Source organism: Trachemys scripta, chromosome 11 (assembly GCF_013100865.1).
Source record: "Trachemys scripta elegans isolate TJP31775 chromosome 11, CAS_Tse_1.0, whole genome shotgun sequence".
NCBI classification, from domain to species: Eukaryota; Metazoa; Chordata; order Testudines; family Emydidae; genus Trachemys; species Trachemys scripta.
The window spans coordinates 3156120-3172323 of record NC_048308.1 but is presented as its reverse complement, the minus strand read 5'-3'; the positions used below and the strand labels follow the sequence as shown (position 1 = coordinate 3172323).

Sequence of the window (16204 nt, the reverse complement as noted above, 5' to 3'; positions counted from 1 at the left end):
ACCTTTGTGGGGGAGACATAACAACCTTACGAATGCCCAGAGAATGCAAACGCTAAGAAGAAAGATGAATTATTTGGACGGGCGGGGGAGTAACCAGGAGTCACAGGAGAGAATTAGGCACAGGAGTGCTCAAGATGAGTGTAATTGAAAATCTTCCGGAGGGTGAGCTCTGTTAGGCAGTGCTACAGCCTCCAAAGGGAACAGCCCTGAAGCCCCATCATGTGCTGCGAAGAACAGTCCAGTATCAGTCAGGGAGGTGGTTGAGGCCTTTTCCGTCTTTAATTTGCCACATCTTCTGTGCCACCGGAGAACTCTGAGACTATCAGCTGGCCGATATCATCGACACTGCAGGAGCTCCTCCCCCAGACCAAGTTGTGGGGGGACAGTACCCACAAGCCAATGTCCTGGCAGCTGCAGGAGCTATTGTCATTCACCCCGGGATGCTTCTGATCCCCCTTGAATATCCCCACAAGCTCAGCTACACACACACAAGCACACAACTCCTCACATTAGCAAATGGATCTGTACTGTATTCTTGGTGGAAAGCCATGAGCCTGTGTCTTCCGCTGCGTTCCTCTAAGTTTACCGTGACAATAATATCTTCTGAAGAGCTCCAGCAGTCTAGTTCCCTTTGCCACTTACCAATCCAGGCTAGCTGCCTCTAATCAACGTTCTTTCTCTCATTAAATCTCCCCAAATTGTTTCTGATACTCTCCCCACAATTTATGCTAAAGCTATTTATGCTGGTCTATAATTGCTTCCCCCATCACATGGCTCTTCCGCTTTGGGCTTGCTGGAACAATCGCGTGCCATGTGCGACTTGGTAGGCTGCAGGAATCTCAGCTGACATCAGCCAAGCTCCTAAAGATGCCAATTAGCCCCAACTTCTAGCCTTTTCCCATTAACCTCTTCAGTGCCAGAATGCCCCTGCCGATGCTGTTTGAAAGACAAGCATCCCCGGCCAGATTGGATGTATGTGGCACATCGATTATCATTGTGTGTGGAAACACGAGCCGCAGTGATAGTTCTGGATACTGCTCCATAGCTGTTCCCACTCCTCCTTTATTTTCCAAACTCATCGCTTTCAGAAACCTTCACCTGCTGGGCTGAAAATTTCCAAGCTTGGCCTTTGCAAAAAGGCGTCAGCTATTTTTGAATAGCAGAGTGGGGACGGGGGAGAGGGGACCTTTTCCCATTATTAAAAACAACGTAACAGTTTTCGAATAACTCTCCAGCCAAACTAACTGGGAGGTAAAAAAGCTGAAATTTGCAGGGAAACAGCCCTCCCTGAGGAGAAGGGCTGTGAATCTTTCAATCATGCTTTGAGGACTTCAGTAACTCAGCCAGAGGCTAGGGGTCTATTCCAGGAGGGGGTGGGGGAGGTTCTGTGGCCTACGATGTGCAGAAGGTCAGACTGGATGATCACGATGGTCCCTGCTGGCCATAAAATCTCTGAGTCTGGGAGCATGCTAGTGATCAGTGGGTTTGATTTAATGGAATTGCAACATGTTAAAAATCAAGCTGCTCACAGATTTTTGCTTCAACCCATGCATACCTCCAAGGGCCTCAGTTCCTCTTCTGTGAACCACTGGACATACACAGGAGAGGCCAGAGAGGAGATCTGTTCCTGCAGACTTTAGGAAGCCAGCTGGAAGGGAAGGAGAGAAGCTATCTTCTTGCACATTTTCAGAGACCTGTGGAAGTGGCAGAATATAAACCTGGGGAGAATGGTAATGAGGAAGCGCTTATGGGGGGCCTGCAAATTGGCTCTAGTTGTTAAACTGGGCTGGCTTGTGGCAAACCACTGCTATTATTTGCAGGCTTCATCTTGTGCTATGAAATCTAAGATTTCATTTACTAGAAATTCTGTTCCTAGCCCTCATGGCTGTGAAGAAAAATCTTCAAACCATGAACTGATGTAGTGATGTCAGCCCAAGTCTCCAGGCAACGTGAAATGAGAGCTGTCCCATTTATGTCAATTGGGTATCAACTCTGAAGCCTAATGATGACCATTTAAATCCCAACCGTTAACCGTTCCATAGTATACGGATTTGAAGATATTTTTATGCCACAACTGGGTGGGGCTTGTATTGTGGGTAGAGTCTGAGACAGTACCAGAGCCACCCCCTCATTATTATTATTATTATTATTATTATTATTTTTTACTAATCTGACACCTGGCCAAGAGAAGCTTGGGCGAGCCAGTGCAAATGGATCTGGGTTTGCATGGAAAACTTCACGCACCTTGTGCATAGAGATTTTTGTGACGCAGAAGACACACCCAATTTCAATCTCTAGGGCTTCAACTTCTCCTGGCTCTGGGTCCCCTAAACTCACTCTCTCTCTCCAAGCTTCACTGGCTGTTCAGGAGCCTCCAGGGTGGAAGATCACAGGAAGGAAGCCCCCCAAGTCTGCAGTCTGCCTGCCAGCACAGTTTGGAGCAAAGCTCTACTCGCATGAGTGCGGGGCCTTCAAAGGCATGCACGCTGCAGCCCCTCGGACTCACAAGTGAAGAGCTTGGCAACAGAGAGGCCTTTGTGTTTACACCAGAGCCTCCTGTGGACTGCCTCTCTAGCTGCTGAGACCGGGGCCCTGGCACCAACTGCTGCCCACAGACCTCATCAATTGCATGGGACAGGATATCTTATTGACAGCTGGCCAAAGAGATCCCGATTCTGAATTATTTTTCCTTTAACTGTCCTGCACTTCACTCAGGGCCGGCTCCAGCATTTCTGCCGCCCCAAGCAAAAAAAAAAAAAAAAAAGCCGTGATCGGTGGCAGCAGTTCAGTGGCAGGTCCTTCGCTCCTAGAGGGAGTGAGGGACCTGCCGCCCCTGCATTGCCGCAGGTGCCGCCCCTCTCCCTTGGCCGCCCCAAGTACCTGCTTGTTAAGCTGGTGCCTGGAGCCGGCCCTGACTTCACTCTAGGCAGGAATTGTCTTTGCTTCATTTGTTTGTACAGTGCCGTGAGTGCTAGACCCTAATCTCTGATTGAAGCTTCTAGATGCTACTGCAGAATTAAAACAAAACTTGCATGGTAGTCAGAAGAACGCATAGCCTTAACTCTGCCCCTTGTGTAAATCCATTATAAGAAAGCCCCAGTGAAGTCTAGAAGGGAGTGCAAGATGGACCCAAAATGTCACTTCCTCCTTTATACTTAGAGTGTGACTTTCCCTGCAATTCCTCCGCGTAAGCTCCCTGTGAAATTGAACATCTCCATGGATATACATCCTTAACACAAGTAAAAATTGAAAGTGAAATTGACAGAAAGATCAGACGGTATCCTTTAATTTATGGTAATACCCAACCCAAAGTGGAGATTTTAGGCAAAGGATGTATTTTTTTTAAGTTCTACAAAACTAGAGTGTCTTTTTTGCTGTTGGTGTTCTTAAGCCCTGGCCCATTACCTCAGAACATATATTGCAAAATATTTCCCTAAGCTAAGGAGAACCTTGATTTTACAGACACCAATCTTACGAACAGCCAGTGGTACAAACCATTTTTCCCTGATGGGATAAAAAAAAATCGTATAACAAAAGTGATGTCAATGAAGAACAAGTCAATTTCCCTTCATATTCTGATTCCTTCAGTGCATTGGAATCTGCTTTGCAGGGGTTTGAAGGACAAGAAGAAAGCAATGCAGTGAACTGTAACTTATGCACCATACCTACTGTCATTTTGAGATGTTCATTTTTATGAACTTTTTGATTTTATGAACTCCTCACTCCCTGATTAGTTCATAAAATAGGAGTCCTGCTATACGTGAAACCATTGTCTTGAAGGGTAGATCCAGGACAGCAAAAAAATCAAGGTTTGCAATCCACAGGAGGCATTAAATGCAGCCCTAGAGTTCTACCCTGTGCTCTCTAGGCATCCTTGTCTTTAATACAGGGATGCATGCCACAGAGACTGTATGTCTTATTAAGCACAGAGATATTTGTGTGAGACATTGACAAACAGGCAGACAAAGCTGGGATCGTTGGGGCTGTGTAGGAGGCAGTGATAAGAAACAAGAGTGGACAGGAAGGGGAAAGCAGAGCTGGGAGGATGAGGACAAGACGTTTGAACTTGATGTGGTGAAAGATACGGGAAGCCAGTGGACATTTTCAGCACTGGGGGTTGATGCCATCAGAGCGCTGGGCAAGGAAGATGATCTTAAGAGCTGGGTGATGTAAGTGTTAGGGAGGCTGGAGAGGAGGAGGTCTCAGTAATCAAGACAGGAGATGAGGAGGATCTGGACAAGAGTTCTGATTGTCCGGACAGGAAGAAAAGAAATAGAGTAGGACACAGCCTGGAGGGGTGGGCAAGAAAGAGGGAGGAGATGAAGATGACGCTCAGGTTAATGGCCTGAGTGACTGAGAGGATGGAAGAGCTGTCAGCAGTGATAGAGAAAGGGAGAGGAAAGAGAGTACGGGAGGACAAATCAAGAGTTCAGTTCTGGCCCTGTTCAGTTTAAGCAGATGGCAAGACATCCAAGGAGGAGGTGTCCAGACACCAGGCAGTGGTGTGGGACTGCCTGGAGGGAGGCAGGCCAAGAGCAGAAAGGCAGATCTGTGAATCACTGGCCTAAAGAAACCATGTGACTGGATGAGATCAGTGTCAAGGGAGAAGAGGAAGGTGCCAAAGAAGGAACCGTGTTGTGGGACCCCAGTGGAGAGCGGAAGAGGGAATGAGACCCATCGAGATGATGAAGGAGCAATCAGAGAGGAGGAGAGGAGTCACAAAATCCAGGGGTGGGGAGATGAGGGACAGGCCATTCCAAGAGGGGCGTATGCTAGTCAGCGTCAAAAGCCACCAAGACCTCAAAGAGGATGGGAATTGGGTAGAGGTCCAGGGAATTGTCAGGAAACAGTCATGCAACAGCCGCTTTCTAAGGACAAAAACTTGAGATACCGAGTACCTTAACCTCCCCATGAAGCCCTTATGGGTGTGCAGCATCCTTCTGGAGGCAGTTTCTCTCCAGCAGGACTGGGCCCTAGCCCCTTGCCCCTGCACCAGGATAAAACACACATTTCAAAGACTTTGAGTAGCATGCACTGTGAACACTTTGGGGAATATAATACCATGTACTTTAACTGTTAAGACTCACACTACAGTTGCCAGAGCCAAGTGCATTACTTCTAGACCAGGGCGATCCTTGAGTGGAGCAGTGCAAGCATCAGCAGAGGCAAAAAGCTATGAAGTTGTGCCTCTTCATGAGAATAGGCAGACACTTGACAGAAGGATGAAATGCAATTACATTTCAGTTGTACTAAGTGAACACTGCAAGGAGAAGGTGCCGTCTTTGTAAAAATAACAAACAAGGAAGATTTGGATGCAAACAACTTGAGCAACATGTTTTGTGCTGTCACTAACTGACATCAGCCACAAGTTCAACCTGTGGAACTTGTTGCCCAGGGCATGGTGATGGCCAGAACTGTAACTAGGTTCACAAAAGAATGAGAGAAGCTCATGGAGGACAGGTCCATCAATGGCTATTAGCCAAGATGGTCATGGACGCAACCCCATGCTCTGGGTGTCCCCAAACCTCTACCTGCTAGAAGCTGGGACAACAGGGGATGGATCACTCGATAATTGCCCTGGTCTGTTCATTCCCTCTGAATCCTCTGGTGCTGGCCACTGTTGGAAGACAGGATACTGGGCTAGATGGACCATTGGTCTGATCCAGTGCGGCCATTCTCATGTTAATCACTGCCTGAAATTTCTGTCCAAGCGCAGTGACATAAACACCAGACAAGTTCCTAGATGAAGGGTCTGTGTGTGGGAAAGTGAAGGAGAACGAAGATGGCCGATTTATTTATGAAGTAGCTATGGGCATCACAAGCAAAGGGATAGTCTCCAAGGTCTCAACAGCCTTAGAAGGTGGAAGCCCTGTCTCCTAGAGCATTTAAAAGTCAACTTGACAAATTTACTTTACTATTATTTATAGGAGACCACAGCTGTGCACAGTATGGTAATAGACATGCATGATCAGGTCCCTGCTACAAGGCACTTACTATCTAGAGCAGGGGTGGGCAAACTATGGCCCACGAGCTGCATCCGGCCCATCAGTCGTTTTAATCCTGTCCACAAGCTCCCGCTGGGGAGTGGGGTCTGGGGCTTGCCCTGCTCCACGTGCGCTGGGCTCCGCGTGGCTCCTGGAAACAGCAACATGTCCCCGCTCCGGCTCCTATGTGTAGGGGCAGCCAGAGGGCTCTGTGCGCTGCCCCCCCCCCAACCACTGCCCCCGAAGCTCCTATTGGCTGGGAACCATGACCAATGGGAGCTGCAGGGGCGGCGCCTGCAGATGGCGGCGCCTGCGGATGGGGCAGCGTGCAGAGCCACCTGGCTGCGCCTCCGTGTAGGAGCCGGAAAGGGGACATGCCGCTGCTTCTGGGAGCTGCTTGAGGAGGTAAGCGCAGCCCGGAGCACCCTCCTACACTCCAAACCCTCATCCCCAGCTGCACCCCAGAGTCCACACCCCCAGCCGGAGCCCTCACACCCTCTCGTGCCCCAGCCCCAGCCCAGAGCCCCCTCCCGCACTCCAAACCCCTGAGCCCCAGCCTGGAGCACCCTCCTACACACTAAACCCCTCATTTCTGGCCCCATCCCAGAGTCCACACCCCTAGCCGGAGCCCTCACTCCAACCCCCTGAGCCAGCCCGGAGCCCCCTTCCATCCACCAAACCCCTCAGTCCCAGCCCAGAGCCCCCTCCTGCACCCCAAACTCCTCATCCCCAGCCCCACCCCAGAACCCCCAGCCAGAGCCCTCACCCCACCCCCACACCCCAACCCCCTGCCCCAGCCCAGAGCCCCCTCCCACACGAACTCCTCATTTCTGGCCCCACTCCAGAGCCCTCACCCCCCCCCCCCGCACCACAACCCCAATTTCATGACCATTCATGGCCCTCCATACAATTTCCCTACCCTGATGTGGCCCTTGGGCCAAAAAGTTTGCCCACTCCTGATCTAGAGCAGGGCTGGGCAACTTTAAGGCTATAGAGGCCACAAAATCCACTAAAACCCTTTGTTGGGCCACAGAGAAAAACGACATTTAAGATTGAGCTGGTTTGCTGAGGGGCGCAACCTTCCCCATCAACCCAGACGCCAGCTCTGTCCCACGCCACCCAGCTCCACTTACTGCCCCCCGTATTGGCTGATCGTTTCGGAGCTGAGAGCCAATCAGGTTCTGCCTCCCCCCTTCCACCCCCCAGCAGAGCCAATGGGAAGGAAGTAACAAGAGCTGGGTGGTGTGGGACAGAGCCAGGGCCTGTGTCCGTGGAGAGCTCAGTGCATGGCACAGCCTATGTCCACAGGGGAAAAGAGCAGAGGCAGAGACCGGGAGCAGCAAGACCCCATGCGCCAGGTTGCAACACCACTCAGCTTTGGCCTGGCCACCCCTTCGTCACATCAGCAGGGGAGGGTCTCCGCTGCTATGCCACCCAGCTCTGGTTACTGCCTCCCCACAGTCCGGGTGCGGCTGGCCACAGTCAGGTTGGCTGTGGGAGCTAGGAGCCAATGGGAAGGCAGTAGCCAGAGCCAGGTGGTGCGGAGCAGATCCCCGCCCCTGCATGTGTGATGGAGAGGTTGTTGAGCCAATGGGTGGCATTGCAACATGGCACAACGGCTCCTGCTCCCAGTCCCAGGCTCCGCGCCCCCTGCAACCCTCTTCGCTCTGAGCACTGTGCTTGGTGCTCAGATTTAGGGGGGCCTGGGTGCTAGGCCCAATAGTAGCTATGCACTTGCTCAGCCCCAACAAAGAATATTTTCACCACTGCCTCTGGGCAGGCCAGAGGCAGCCCCAGGGCCACCAGTTGCCCATCCCTGAGATTGATCCAGCTGCCACTGAAGTCAAGAGAAACAGAGTATAACCCTAAACTAAGGTCAAATTCTGAACTCTTTTCGGTTTATATTTGGCTCATATTCAGGCAGAGTTCCCACCGAAGCCGAAGGGCGTTCTGCCCGAGCAAGGAATTTGGGATTTCATCCCGGGACAGGTACGGTTATTCCAAGCAATTCATGATAATGATCAGGTGTAAGGGTGGGAGCAGACAGCTGCAGAGCAGATCCTGAAGGGCAGGGATATGAACTGGATGACCCTAGAAATCTTTTCCATCTCTGACTTCTGGGAGTCTAAATCCACAAACCCAAACCAAGATGGATGGATGCCAACAACCCTAAGCTTCATTTTAACAGAAATGGCTCTTTTCCAGGGAATATTACTCTTGCTACCACCAAGAAAATGAATCATGTAGAAACACGCAGATGAAAAGAATATGGACTGGAGACCCGAGCTGGGAACACTGTGGTTATATGACTCAACACATTAGCTAACAAAACACAGATGTTAGGGTCACTTTCAGCACAAAGTTAGAAAACAATGCTTTCTTCGCTCCTTTAGTATTTTTTCCCCACCTTTCTGTCACTCAGACACCTCTATTTTTCCCTTGCCTGTAATACTGATTTCAGAATTGTTCTTGTTTGCTCTCATGCTTTGTCATGTCCCTGTCCTGAGCTTTGTAATGATTTTGTGCTGTATTTTCTCCATTTCTACGTCATTTGGCTCAGGAAACTGCAGACCTGATTCAGCTCTCAACCTGGTGTAAATCAGAACTCCACTGAAGCCAATGGAAAATCTGGCCCAGAAGTTCTCTGTTTGTCCATAGGGCAGGTATAGCCTGGACACCAGAGCACAAACTTCCTTATATGTTCCTCTGTTCCTCAATGTTGCTCGATAGGACTGTCTCTAGAATGGAGCCAACTCCATGACTGGGTCGTTTCATGGCTTCTCTGCGGAGATTGCCAACTAGGAGGCTAATGGTAGTCATGGATTTTGTGACACGCCCACCTGTGCATCAGGAATTCAGCTAAGAGCCCATTAACTCATTTCATATATGCCACTGAACAGCTATCAGATGGTAGCATCTTTCAATCATTACCCGGGAGGGGCTCAAACCATGAGCTTTGGCTCTAGAATTAGGAACGTAGGAGTTGCCAGACTGGATCAGACCTGAGGTCCACCTAATCCAGTATCTATCTCTAACAGTGGCCCATGCTGGATGCTTCCGAGGAAGGTGTAAGAACCCAGAAGTGAGCAGCTGTGGAATAATCTGCTCCCCACATAAGGCTCCTTCTGATCTTTAATTAATGGCGATATCCCATCTCCTAGAACTGGAAGGGACCCCGAAAGGTCATCTAGTCCAGCTCCCTGCCTTCACTAGCAGGACCAAGTACTGATTTTGACCCAGATCCCCAAGTGGCTCCCTCAAGGATTGAACTCACAACTCTGGGTTTAGCAGGCCAATGCTCAAACCACTGAGCTATCCCTCCCCTCTAATAGAGATTCGCATAAACTGAGAAACACAACGTTTAATGTTCCCTCCTAAAATGTTATTATTCATTATGATAACTCTATTGCCCAATCCCTATTTGAATCTTGTTAAATTCTTGGCCTCTGTGACTTCCTGTGGCTGTGAGTTCCACAGTCTAGTCACCCATTATGTGAAAAAATATTTCCTTTTATCACTTTTGAATTTCCCACCTTTTAATTGCATTGACTGTCCACTTGTTCTTGCATTAACCATTTGATCGGAATCCAAACTGCCCTGAAATCCAGGGGGGTTGGATATAGTGTTCCACTTTCAGACCTTCTCTAATCAGTACTAACCTAAATTCAAACTACTCGCCTAGACGTGAAAGAGACCATATCCAGTTCTTCAATCCCTCTTAGCCAACCCCAGTCCCATTTCTATTTACTTTTCAAATCTCTTTCTCTCTCTCTCTCTCAAGCACTTTCCCTGGAAGAAGCACAAAGTACAACTAAGCTGAGAAACAAGATAAATAAGTGGAGATTGCCAGCTAGAAAATATATGTAGCCATGAATCATTTGCAGGACCATTTGCAGGAAATCACACTGATTTCCAAGTCTGATATAGGTTTGATTCTCTTTCTAATGATGTTCCTTTCTTTATAATGTGCACCAAAATTGGGACTCTAACCACAGAGGGATTGTTTATCCACTGTTACATGTGCAATCACACAACCCACTGATGTGAATGAGGCTTTTTATTCTATCCACATTTTTTTGCGGCCTGCTTGGCTTGCCTCCAGTTTGGATCCACACCTACGAAACACCAAGAAACATTTGTCACGGTGAAGCTCATCTTTAGTTTCTATCTCTGGGAGAACTTTGCCAGTGAGCCCGGCAATGCTTTGCAAAACAGAGCACATAAAGCAAAACAGAAGAAAATATGCAAAGACCCTTCCCTCCCACCCGCTACCTCTCATGCTCACATTTTGTGGTTCACAGCTTCAAAATTAATTGATGCAATAGGCCAGAATCTCTACTCAGTTAAACCAATGAAAATCAGAATAAGTCCATGAAAGTTGATGGAATAACCAAGATCAGAATCCGGCCTGATAGTTTTTACAATTTAAGCCATACCTTTCAGTAAAAGCAATGACCTGTTCTGACAGCTAGCCTTGATTAGAATAAACAGTCCCCTTCCAGCACCAGAATTTGTTACTTTGACATTTTATTCACCTGATCATCTAATCCACGCTTTTCTTTGTATTAGTGGTTGCTTTCAACTAACCATCAGGTATCAAAACATTTTTTACAATAAAGAGCTTTTCTCCTTACTAAATTCCCCCAACATATTTTTAAATAAAACAATCAGCTTATACATAAGCACCACAAACACGCAAGGAGCTTAAGATACGAGTAACTCGGTGCCTGAGGCCTCTCCCATGTTGGACCATCGTCAATGTAAAATGAAAATCCCCACAGACTTCCTTTTGCATTAGATGTTGCATAAAACCTACTTGAGAAGGCAGATTAGAAAGCAATTCTGTTGGTGTTGTCATATTTAAATAAAGAAAATCAAAATGGGATGACAATGTCTTTTGGAGTCTCACCATAACTTTGTGTAACTAGGCCTAGAATGCCTAAAAGTCCATTTATAACGATGATTTTGTTCCCAACAAACCGTAAAGTATAAAGCAGCCTCACAAAAGTCTATTTGCCCATTCCTCTCTAGGGCAGCTTGCTTCAGAGTTTTGTTCATTTTGATCATTGTCATCATTTGTCACCTGGCAATTACATGTTGTGCCCAGGCTGGTAAAATGACATGCAAGCTGTTATAAGATCATGTGCGTTCATCACTGTTGTAGTTCTAAGAGTCCAGATCTTGAAAGGACCTTGCTGAGTTGTTATACAGGCAAATCAACAGGTGTTTGCCTGGGTCAAGACTGAACAAAAACTGGATAAGGTCTCAAGATTTGGCTCACTGAGAGTTTTACCAGAATAAGGACTGAATAAAAACAGAGGTGATGATTTAGATCTCAATCATACTGGTACAACTCTGGAGTATCTCCATTGACTTCAAAGAGTTAGTCTGAATTTACACTGGTGAAACTGGGGTTAGAACCTGGCTCTGGGTTAAAGACTTCAGGATTTCGCCCAATACATATGGGCCACATTCTGGCAAACTCATTCATAATGAGCCGTACCTCACTCCACAAGTAATCCCACTGAAGAAAATGAGATTACTTGTAGAATAAGGTGTAAGGGTGGCAGAATCCAGCCCTAAGTAGTCTTATTATAACCAAGTCAGAGGATTTGAGAAGCAAAAGGAGAGAGTAGTGATGGAATTCTATTACCTGCAGGTCACATCTGCTCATTTTTTCTCTTTGATAGACTGGCAGATGGTCAGCAAATAGTCTCATATTTAAAATGCAACATAGATTTTAAAGTGTAAAAATAAGCATCCGATTATTTTAAAGGATTCCTGTTCCCCAAGGTAGTCAGTCACATGGCTTTTTACTCTAGTTTGAATCTATTTGCTCACACACACAAACCAGCCTCACAGACGTCACCTTTCCTGTGTTTGGGCGGAATGATCAGTAGTGTAGATAGTACTATAAAGGGGAAATAGCTAAAATATACAGGCCACTAGCTGCACATATCTTCAACTGTGCTGTTTTTAAAAGAGATGAAGAGAAAAAAAAAAAAAAAAGCCAGACAGAAACTGCCTCTGGAAACGGTGAGTGATTTGTTCTATTTTTTTTTTTACTCCTCTAAAAGCATGTTGTGAAAAGTGCATCTTCAGCTATCAATCAAATACATAAGCCATTCCAAAGGGCGATGTCCTATTGGCTCTCCAGCTCTGATCTAAGAGACCTCTAGGTATGAAGTGGGCTCATTCTGCCAGACTGTGATATGCAGATGGGTTGCTGGAGGAACATAACTCATCTTCAGGAAAGATAGGTGTCTTTCCCACACACGCACACTGGGATGGGTCAGGTCCCCTCAACTCGGAACATCCTACTTAGGAGAGACAGAAATAATCGTACCACCAGCGGATGCAAGATGCTGGCACCTTTACTAGGCTTGGCAGGACATGGACCACAATACTGTCACCCTAAGCACAGCCACATGGCACTGGGTTACCATACTAGAGGCAGAGCTACCAAAAATAGGAAGCAGAGAATGGGGCAAAACCTGGTTTAATTGAGCTTCAGTTTTGATCTACCGTCTTACAGACCCAAAGATCTTTGCCCGACAGCCAGATCCTGCAACTCATGCAAGTAGTTTACATTGTAGTCAATGAGACTATTCTGGTGAGTAAAGGCTACTTGGATATTAGGGTTGTAGGATCAAGCCTTAGATCTGTAATCTTTCCTGCTGTGTTTAACTGTTTTAGACTAAGTATGGATTTTACCCATGTATTAAATGCATCAAGCGTACTAGGCTAAAATACTTGATCTACTTTTAATCATTTGTAGTTTCGAGAAAACGGTGTGAAAAAAATGTCACATTTTATTTTTGATTACCTTGTGTTTATTTTTTTCATACTGTTGTGCAGCACCCTAGACATGATGGTGGAGAGAAACTTCTTTGGCCCACTATTAACCTGTTCCAAGGAACGTTTTGAGGTAGCACTTTTAGCATGTATCATCTCGCACCATTGCTTTATTCATAGTTTAGCATAGTCCTGACCAATAGTGGTTTTGAAACTGTGGGCTGTGGTGCAGGATAACCTGCAGACTATTTGGTAGTGTTCCACAGGGAGCTGTCTGGTCACATGGTGTTGATTCCTGCAAGGTATTTACAGCCACTAAATTGTGTTTTAAAGAGCTAACAATGCATTTCAGACTTTCTTACTATCACTTTTCCTCATAAGCAATTGCAGTTGTTGCCACGGGGATTTTTATATGATTGCAAATGCGGGGAGGGGGAGATGTCCACACGCAGACAAATAATCTCTTTATTAAGATGTCCACTCTGTCAAAAAAGTTTGAGAGTTCCTGCTAGGGAGTATAAAATGGCTCAGGACATCTCTACTAAAGAAGCTCTCGGAAGTCATTGCTCTCTAACCATCTGCCCCTTAAAACTGCTCCTGTGTAATGAATGTCAACTTTGGTGTTTTATTGTTAAGTCTCGAAGTGTCTGTTAAACCCTAATAGGATTTAATGCAAGGGAGATCTTTTCCTATAATTTTCCTCTGGGTGTTCTTTGAGTCATTATCCATTTTTAGATAGTGGTAGAGTAATTAAACAGATCCAGGCATCTTTCAAGTATTGAAGGGTATTTTTAATTAAGGAGAAGTTAAGGTGAGACTTTGATTATACACAATCCTTCTAGCACAGATAAAGCCATGGCATTCAAAGTTTTACCAGATATATAAAGTATTCTCTCTGACTCTGTAGGGAAGCCTTCAGGCCATGGCCCCAGACCTGACATTTCTCTTTTTAAAAGTCCTAGGCCAAGGTGCAAACCACAAAATCAACAAAAGTACCACTTGCCAAGCCAGAGACAAACCAAAGAGTTATCGAGGACGGGGGGAGAGCGCTGGGGATATTTTGATATAACTCGAATGCAACATCTGAGCGTCTAGGTTTTAAAATGTTCACAATGTCATTAAACAAAGTTGATATGTATGTATCAGTGCCACACCTCAAAAACCGAATAAAGAAACCGACAACAACTGTCACCTTCAAACTTGCATCTGCCCCCAAATCTAGTGAATGAGAACCAAAACTCGACTGAATTAAACTGCGCTCCTTTTCCAAACCTTTTTCAAGGTATCACGTTATATCCATGCAGTAAAACAAAGTCTTTTTGTAGTGTGGCTCTGGGCCTGTCTGTATATTGTGTCTGTGCATATTGGTGTGTGTGGTGTCTCTGTGCTGTGAGTTATGGCTGCCTTTTTGTGTGTCCTCTGAGTGGGCGTTGGTGTGGGCGTGTGTGGCTGTGGCCCTGAGTTCTGCATCCATGCATGTGTGTTGTGTCTGTGCCTGTCTCTGGGTGTGCCTTTGTGTTTCTCCAGGTGAGCATTTGTGAATGGTGTAGTCCCTTGCCGGGCACACCAGCGTGTTGTGGCTAGTGTGTGTCTCTGCCTTTTTCCTCTCTGCCCAAAGCTTCCAGGTAAGCCCAGCTCCAACTCAGACCCTTCCAAAAACACACCCTTCCCCCAAACTCACAACCCAAGAGAAAATCAGCACCACCCTGCTCCAAAGAGCAACCGGGGAGCACGGAGAAGTGTGTGTGTGTGTGGGGGGAGGGATTGTTACACACACAGCCCCCACACCCACGACTCCAGGGCCCGGCTGGGAAGTTTGCTCGCTCACCTGTTCGGGCCCCTGGAAGCAGATCCTGCAGAGCGGGGTCCTCATGCCGCTGTCCAGCGAGTACCTGTCCTCCGCCTTCTCTTTGCAGAAGTCCTCCGAGGACGCGCTGCTCAAGGCGGACGCGGGGGGCTCGCCGGCCGGGCTGCCCCACTCCTCCTCGGGCGGGCTGGCCGGGCCGCCCCCGCCTGCGGCCGGCGCCCTCCAGGCGCCCCCTCGCCCCCCATGCAGCGCGGGCAGGGTGTTGTTGTTGGCCGCCGGCCCGCCCGGGCGGGGGTCTCCGCTGTCCATGGGGAGGGGAGGCGAGGGCGGAGGGGGCGCGGGGGGTCTCCGGAGCAGGAGGACCTTCAGGTCATTGAACAACATGCGGCAGCGGCACTTAAGGAGGCTCTGGTGGCGCAACATCTGTCTCGGACTCCGCAATCCGCAGCGGCAGCACCACAAACCCACCACGCCGGCTGGTATTAACATGTGCCTTCCCTTTCCAGGCAGGGGCGGGCGGGAAAGAGGAACCAGCAGGGGGGGCCCAGGAGCCAGGGGGCCGCTTGGCTCCTTTCTCCCCTTTCCTTTCCTCCTCCTCCCACCCCACCCCCCAATATTGGGTCGTTTGCTTGCTTTAAAAAAATGGATCTGGCGGAAGATCCAGTTAAAATTCACCGCAACAACCCGCTGATCAGTAATAAGGATAAAAAATGATCTCTGCCCTTCCCCCACTCCCCCCCCTTTTTTTTGAACTGGACAAATGCCACAAGTTTGTTTAGAAATGAACCGGTGTTAGAAATAAACCCTCCGCTGGGGGGAGGGAGGGGTTCAGAGAAACACAGGGGGCTCCTGGAAAGTCTTAACTCCTGCGCCTGGAAAAGAAGGGGGTCGCGTCTCTCCAGTGGGTGTGGAGAAAGGAGGGAAATATGGTTCTTTCGCCAGTATTTGGCATGTCAAAGTGTTTCCCTTTTCTTGTAATTAGCAGCCGAGTGATTTCTCTTGTTAGCAGCCGAGTGATTTGAAATGGTACAAAAGGATGTGGCATCAGACGGGAGAAACAGTGGACTAAGAAAATGCCAAACTGGTTTTTGTTCTTCTCGTGATCAAAACTGCCTTCGTTGACAAAAGGTCCTTCCCGTTATTATTTGTGTGTGTGTGTGTGTGTGTGTGTGTGTGTGTGTGTGTGTGTGTGTGTGTGTGTGTGTGTGTGTGTGAAAACACCCTACATTTGAAACACTATCCTCACAGGCTCATTCAAACGTTGCTGTTGTTTTCAAAATGTTTCATGATCAATATGAAAAGTCCTGAAAGACATGATTAGCATCCAATGAGTCTATCCCCCAAAGCGGTTGGTTTTGTTTTATTTTACCTCCTCCACTCCAGCAGCTGTCTGGCCCACACACAAAAAGATGGCAATTGGCGAGGAAGGGGGGCGCTTAGTACTTGCCCAGCTGTTATTGCCCTGGACTAAAAACCCGTAGAAATCTGACCTAGTCTTTGCTTGTAATTGACCAGGCAAACGTGGATCTTACATGGTCACGTTTCCTTTCCCCCTTCACCAAACAGGGACGTCATCAAACGCATTGGCAGCCTGTATGGAGGATGGCAAGGAAGGTTC

The 16204-nt window shown here is 47.7% G+C and overlaps 1 protein-coding gene across 1 annotated transcript in view; it reads right to left on the bottom strand.

The window, feature by feature from the left end:
- MARCHF4 (membrane associated ring-CH-type finger 4) overlaps positions 1 to 15131 on the bottom strand; it is a 153074-nt gene extending 137943 nt beyond the window's left edge. The window contains exon 1 of the mRNA XM_034786506.1: positions 14608 to 15131. Coding sequence (XP_034642397.1) covers positions 14608 to 15075 — 468 coding nt within the window. The 5' untranslated portion in view covers positions 15076 to 15131. The remainder of the gene's footprint in view (positions 1 to 14607) is intronic.
- Positions 15132 to 16204: the final 1073 nt, after the last annotated feature.